Genomic DNA, 7,295 nt, shown 5'->3' with positions numbered 1-7,295 from the left:
TTCAGCAGGCAGATACTGAACCCAGCATTCCCAGTGGATCATTTGCTGTTGGAAGCCACCATCAGAACACTCCTGTGACCAATAAACACGTCTGCCAGAGTAACACCTTGTTCGTTACTCCCAAGCTAAAGCTAGCAGCACCATGAATCACCTGCATTGCAGCGGGGACATAAACTTCATCTTTGCCATACAGAATCTTTAACTACCATAAACAAATGCAAACAAAGCGCAGCTCTGCAGAGGGCACTAGCGGGAACAGCTCAGAGCATGCCTACAACACATGAGCCAGGATAAAACGCACCAACTGCAACGCCCGTCTGCGTCGCACATTAACAGAGCCATTTCCATTTGTCTCCCGTTCCATACGTCACGCCTCCCTGGAAGTAAGGGCAATTTTCAGCCATGGGAAGTTTTGCTGAGGTGCATTTGATGGATCATGCCCTGCTTCTGGCTCAGAAGCATCACCAGTCACGGGAATATTGCAGACTTACAGAATGCAATGTCGAGCCTTTACAGATTTCTGTGGGACACAGGACTCGTCCCTCCTCTGCAGTGGCGCACAGCACTACCATACTGTGTTCTTTTTACTCGATGGCTGAGAACAGCTTGCGATTTTTGGAACAAAAGCTACAGCTCTGTCTGCTTCCAACTCCCCAGACTCTGTTGGGCCTTGCACACGAGTGTACACAAGATAAAAATAAACATGACAGGAGGTTACAGAAAATGCTCTTGGAGTGAGCTCCTACAGACAAGATATGAATCTGATTGCAATCCAGTTCCAAGGCTGTTTAAAGTCACGGATTCCAGAAAGCTGAGACAAAGCTCTCCTGTGAAGTTTCCCAGTTTGCCATCATCTGCACACCCAAATGTGCACTGCAATCCCCACACACAGCCGAGTGCCCTGGGTGTGACAGCAGTCCTCCCAGAACCAATCTGTGCTAAAACTGGGAGGATCATCGTACTCCACTGAACTTGAAAGAATTCCTCTATTCTCTTACATCCCCAAGTTCTCAGGGAATTTCCCAAGCCCTATTTGCACATCAGGAGGGGAAAAAGCAAAGTCTCCCGAGCGACATGTATTTACCAGCATCCTTCAGATACCAACAGCAGCATCAAAGTGCTGCTCATGATTCAGGGGGGTCCGGATCCGTACTTACAGTCTTGGTGTTTGCAATGGTTGCTGGATGCTCGAAGTCTGTGATCTTCTTCCAAGTGACATGGTTCAGGATACGCACCTGAGTCCAGAAAATGTTGCAAGACAGAACGGTTATGACAAAGGTCACAAATGGTTTAGATAAAAGAGATAATAAACCTATTTCTTACCTTTTCATCGTAGCTGCCAATTGCCAAGAACTGGCTGCTGGGACTCCAGGCCACTGACTTTATGCCCAGCGACCACTGGTAAGCCTGGTAGGTGGAGAGCAGTCTGCCGTCCAGGGAGTACAGCAGTACCTTATACTGAAACAGAAGCAGGTTTAGAGTGGTTGGAGTTCAGGTCTTGTTACATTTAAGAGAAAAAATTGTAACAAAAAATAGTTATTTTAGTTACTGCTTTATACAAGGCAGCTACAAACCGACTTGAACTCTCCAAGAAAATGATGTGCTTTTTCCTCCTACCTCCAGACACGTGTCCCATGCAGCCAGAACACAGCCATTAGGAGCCCACTCAATCCCAAACAGATCTTCTGTTTCAGTGTCAAAATGCTGCCCCAAAAGAGAAAAAACAAAACTGTCGGAACTATTACACTGAGAAATACTGTCGCACCTGACCTAACAGCATCCTCAGTTTTACCCTTTTAAGTGCTATCACAAGTGCAGACGAGCCTTTTACATGATTATGGAGACACAGAAATGTTTTCTTCTGCATTCAGTGGCTTTGGATTCCCTTTACAGAAGGGGCAAAAGGTTGTGATACCTTAAAATGAACACACCATCTCCTAACCAAAGCAGTTACCCCGAACCAGCCCAGACGGAGCAGCCTCATTCCTGAGAGCGTGGCAGGACCTTAGGGAAGAGCTCAGCATCATGACCAGCATTTAGTAGTATTTCCCAAATTTTGCTGCCAGCTTCTACCGACCCTCAGAATTCTGAGCCAGAGGTGACTAGGAGTTCTTAATGGTTTTAGTTCCCCAGATCCGTCTGGTCCTCTAAGACATGCTGGTGTGCATCCTTCCCAGACCGGTCTCATTGCTATCAGAACACATGATAATTTGTATGACACATTCCAAATGATCCCTTTCTCAGGCAGCTGACCCTGCCATGATGATTGTATAGCACAACTTACTGTCAATAAGCTCATGCAGGAATTGGAAGGTGGAACTTTTGCATTCTATCAGAATTCTTCAGGCACGTGTAGCACACACTGGCTGCTGAGCAGGACCCTGCTGCCGCTGTCCACCCGCAGCCACGGGAGGAGCCAGGTGCTGGTCAGAACACGTCTGAACTCCAAAACCACACGACCAAAGCAACCGAGTCTAAACTTGTGCACGCACATGCTGTCTGTCTAGGCAGAAGCAGTGGAGGGCAAGGACAGACATCTCTCACCCTCAGTAGCTGCCATTCGCTGCAGACGAAGATGCTGATGAAGTCCTTGCAGTCACGTCTTTCTGCTACTGCCATATAGCGGCCGTCCTTCGTGAAAGCTATCCCTGCCCACGAGAGACAGCGAATGGAAACGGGGGAGAAACAAGAGCGGAGAGCTGCCAGTGCTTCAGTGAAGAGCAGCCACTCCCGATTCAGAGAAGTAAAGACAAAAGGAAATCTGTATCTTCACAGAAGATCCCTTATCAAGGCAATGCACAGCATTACCAATTTGCTTGTGTCAGCAGTCGTTAAACTCTCAACATCCCATTTCTAGAGAAGCAGCTCCACAGCTACAGAACTTCAGCGTGCTCCAAAAAACCACATTTGGTTCCCAACAGACAGCTGTTACATAAACCTCACATTTTTCAAATAACCAGTTCATTTAGTCTGGCTAAATGGATTCGGCATGCAACCGCTGCTGCTCTGCCGACTGCAGGCGCGGGTCCCCCTCCGCTCCTGTTCCGCATGTAAGACATAATTGTCCCTGTCACAGACAGATATTACTGTGTCCCAGCCTCAGGCAGGGAACTGCTAACCACCGCCATGTGGCTACAGTCCTGACACAACACTTGCCTTTGCAATACTGTCAAGTGTAAAAGAAGCCACTTTGAATTAGTGTTTTTCATCACCAACACATCCAGCTTAAGTTAATGTCTTAAAGGACTCATCGGAGGCAAACACGACAGAGCCACGTGTTTGAAGAATGGGCACCCAGACCTGATGCCGTTCATCCACAGTGAGAACGTGACAACCCCAGAGCACATCGTGTACTGTAGCAGGTGGCACCCAGGTACCGACCTAAGACCTGCACCCGAGGGTGAGTTAACCCCCCCAGGGAGGGTGCAGAGCCTGTGCTGAAGCACGTGTTCCCTCGTCACACATCGAGTCACCTCCCCTTCCTGCCACATTAAAACATCCCATTCCCGCAGAGTTGTGACTTACCCTGCTCACAGGCTTTGGGGTACTTGATGTAAGACACAGACTTCGTACACAAGGACCACACAGTTATCCGCAGCTGTCCGAGGGAAAAGACAGGGAAGAAGGTCATTATTGTTGTAGATTAAAAAAAATGAGTAAATAGAAACCCATAAACATAATTCGGCCACACAAAGTAGATCAATAACCTGCTGTGATTAATTAACCTCTGCAGCTGCTCTGGGTAGCGCAAACACAAAGCCCTGAGAAGCACCTCTGAATTCCCTCCCCTCAGTCCGCAGGCTGCATATTCCACGTCCTCGTTACAGCCACACCAGACACTCAGAGGGGTGTGAGAGGCAGAACGCCGACAGGGAGAAAAGCTCATCGCTAACTCCAAAGTCACTGAGGCTGGCACGCACCCAGCTGCATAGTGCCAGTGTATCGCACACAGACACGCTTTGGCTGGAAAAACATAATTCCATCACAGAGTCTGGAAGAAAGTTGAGAAGTTTCTTGCTTTTACGAATGGCTGAGACCTTACAGCAGCTTAAGAACATTGTGTCTCTCAGGACAAGGCTACTAGGAATGAAAATTCCACTGTGTTTTCAACTTCCAGACACACTCAGCTTTGACAGCTGATCTGCATTTTGCTCTTCCCTCCTCAGCCACCCGCAAGCAGCACCACCACATAATCACTGAAAGAACCGAAGGACGCTGTGCAAGGCAAGGCACTAGCCATCGTGTCCAGGGCATTCCGGGAGGCTTGTGCCTCCCAAAAAAGCCCAAATCCGGGGGAAGGCAGTCAGCTGCAGGACGAGCTTCTCCACAGCTCTCCAAGGTCACAGCCTGCATTCTGGAAGCTCTGCGTTGCCATCTGCGGATTATCCAATTAAAACCAAACACCTCCTCTCCCGTAGCAACGGCAGCCACTCCAGACACGTGTGCATTAACCAGTGGGTCATGTGAACCTTCGCCTTCGTATCTGGAGCCAGGAATGTTTCCAGTGTCACTCTGTTTGTGTTTTCCTCACTTTTATTGCAGCAAGGTAGCAGATTCCAGAGAAGAGGCAGGTGAGTTTTGCAGTGAGCACCACACTTTAAAAGCTGCCTTTCCCAGGACTGCTGATCCACAAAACCAGTTCTGACTCATGATCTAAGTAAGACTTCAGCCCTGTCCACCATCTCCTCATCCTCCTGCAGCAGATGCAGTCCAACCAGCATCCCCAGCATCCCTGGGAGGAAGTTCCTGCTCCACGTTTATCCTCAATGTGCATCGTCCTTTCCTGAAGTAACTGGTACTATTCTCTGGTGGCAAAGGGCTCCAAGGCAGCATCCTGTGAGGCTGTTCTCCCTGCTACCGCTCCAGGCTGCATGCTGCCACAGAACCCAGAGGTTTTTCATTGCTGACACTGTCATTTTCCCTAGACAGTGTGATTGGGGTAACTGATATTGGGTACAAACCAAGCCTGGGAACCTAACAAATGCTGCCTCCCTCCAGAGACGTGGGGAGACCCCAGAGCAGCATCAGCTCTTCTCTCCACTGCTTTTTATATATAGAAGAAACTCCTGAGATTTGAAGAGACAACGTAGAAATCAATTTAATTTATTACAGGAAAGAGCACAACCAGATCAGACTCCAGTCTATCCTCCCTTTAATGCAGTGTTTATTATTCTCGTCCTTTGTTCTACAGGTATGAAATTACAACCAGACATCAATGGCACCACCTGTAGCTTTAGCAGGTCCCAGAGGAACTGGCTGAACAACATTAATCGAGTTTTATCCCTGAACTGCTCACTGTCAGACACGCCAATGCGGCGCTGCTAGCCTGCTCCTCATGCAGGATTTACTTTAAAAATACCAACTCGATGCTGCCTCGCGTTCTTCTACAGCGACTGCCACAGCGAGAGGCTGCCTGCTCCCGTGAACTGCAGTGGGAAACGCGCTCGCTGCTGCTCCCCCCTTGCCCAGAACACACATTCTGCAGCCACTTAATACAAGCTTAGCAGCTGCGAGCTTTGAATGCTGAGCTCCGGATCATATTTTTCCTGCCAAAGGCATCCAAGTTTACTCCCGTGCTGCTGCTCAGCCTCACAATCCACTCACCTGGCTGCTGTGCGTCAGGCGCCTTCTGCCCTGGACCACCTCGGCTGGCTCAGAGCCTCGGAACAGGGCCGGAGCTTCCCACCCACATCAAGCTCAAGAACATTGGGAGAGGAAAGTCTCCAGAGGTGAGATACAGCACATCTCACGCAGAACTCTTACTGTCACCTCTGCCCTGCCCGAGGCTCCACTGCAGAAGAGAAGACTTCTCAAAAGAAAGGCTTTTTCTAAAGGCCTCTCTGCTCTAAAAGGGCTGAGTTCTGTAACTCCCCAGAGAAGACACCAGTAAAAATTCCCCTGTTCGTTCCTGTCACATTGCACTTACCTCTTGAGCATGCACCTCACCAACACCAACAGTTTCACTGACATTAATGCTGATTTAGGTCCGTATTGCCCCATCTCCCTCCCCACACATCATCTCTAGTGTGTGCAAATGCTGTTGCAGAACTGGGGAGAGGCTCCAGAGCACAACCACCACACACCCATGGGACATTTACACTCAGTCTACAAAAAACCCACAAAAACACATCTTCAGACCTTATACTGGATGCCTACAACCAAAGACAGCCAAAGCACTTTGTTCGGCCTGGATGTCAGTCAGTCAGTCACCGCACACCCATAACCTCTCTAGTCATCCTCAGCGCCTCTCTCCTGAGAAGGCTGCGAGAAGGGAAGGTCGCCATGGCAAGCCGGAGACCTCACCCAATCTCTTGCCCACATCACACCACACATAACGTGAAGGTTTTGGCCCAGCGTTAGAATCATGTAAAGACAAACCATTTTGATTCCCAAAATGAGGATTCTCTTCCCTTGCTCTGTTTGTTCTCAAATACTCAAACGTTTCTATAAACTGAGAAAGTGACATGACGAGTTTTTCACACCTACCTTACACGGATTAACACTATGTGTACAATTAAATTGTGACAAAACAGCAGAACCTCCCTACTCCCAGCTGGAACCCAAACATTAGTCCACAATCTTGCCCAAGCTGCCAGCGTAAACCAGCCCGAGAAAGGTTATCTCAGCTCGCAGAGACCCAAACATAAAATGCCCAGAGGGTGAAAAAGAAAGCCATGAGCTTCAATAAATTGCATTGCTCTCTGCTGTTCTCAGAGACTTTGTGGGAAGGGACAATTGCTGTTATGGCAGAACAGACCCTGGTCTGTTTTAAGCCCACAGCAAGCACTGGGGGCAGTTTGACGGGTTCTTTAGCGCAGAGGACTCAAGTAAGCAGAGTTGTCAAACTCGAATCCTAACGATAATGGTGTCTGAGAAGTTTTCAGCTGTTGTTTTGCAGTGGAAAACCAAACCAAAAGCAGAAGCATTTTTAAAATAGCCTAAAAACAGCTGAGAAATAAGAAGTATTTAGATGGCAACGTGATAAACAGTCTCCAGTGCCGGGTTCAGGACCACGTCCCAGTGTTGACAGCTACAGGCAGGTGTAAGACTGGTGATTTTCAGTGGTTAAAAACACACTTTTAAACAACCTGGCATCTCAAATGACTGTCAACTTTTGTCCCAGACTTGACTGGGTCACAAGGCCTCCTTACATAGCAGTGTCTGTCAGCACCGGATTTCAGGAGCTTATTCAGAGCACATTCCTCGACAGAAAACATTTTTCAACCAACACAGCCATTTCCAGTTACTAAGGATTAGCTCCAATAGACACAGAAACACACACTTTTATTCCTGCT

At 48.4% G+C, this 7,295-nt stretch overlaps 1 protein-coding gene across 1 annotated transcript in view; it reads right to left on the bottom strand.

Annotated features, from left to right (window-relative positions):
* Window positions 1-7,295, bottom strand: part of WRAP73 (WD repeat containing, antisense to TP73) — a gene marked incomplete at its 5' end in the record, with an annotated part of 12,753 nt that overhangs the window by 2,710 nt on the left and 2,748 nt on the right. The window contains 5 exons of the mRNA XM_010136175.1: window positions 1,158-1,235; window positions 1,324-1,458; window positions 1,618-1,704; window positions 2,545-2,648; window positions 3,526-3,598. Of these exons, the coding sequence (XP_010134477.1) occupies window positions 1,158-1,235; window positions 1,324-1,458; window positions 1,618-1,704; window positions 2,545-2,648; window positions 3,526-3,598 (477 nt within the window). The remainder of the gene's footprint in view (window positions 1-1,157; window positions 1,236-1,323; window positions 1,459-1,617; window positions 1,705-2,544; window positions 2,649-3,525; window positions 3,599-7,295) is intronic.

This window comes from Buceros rhinoceros, unplaced genomic scaffold (assembly GCF_000710305.1).
Source record: "Buceros rhinoceros silvestris isolate BGI_N320 unplaced genomic scaffold, ASM71030v1 scaffold43865, whole genome shotgun sequence".
Taxonomy (NCBI): domain Eukaryota; kingdom Metazoa; phylum Chordata; class Aves; order Bucerotiformes; family Bucerotidae; genus Buceros; species Buceros rhinoceros.
Note: the sequence above shows the minus strand (reverse complement) of the source record. Positions and strands in the feature narration are given on the sequence as shown.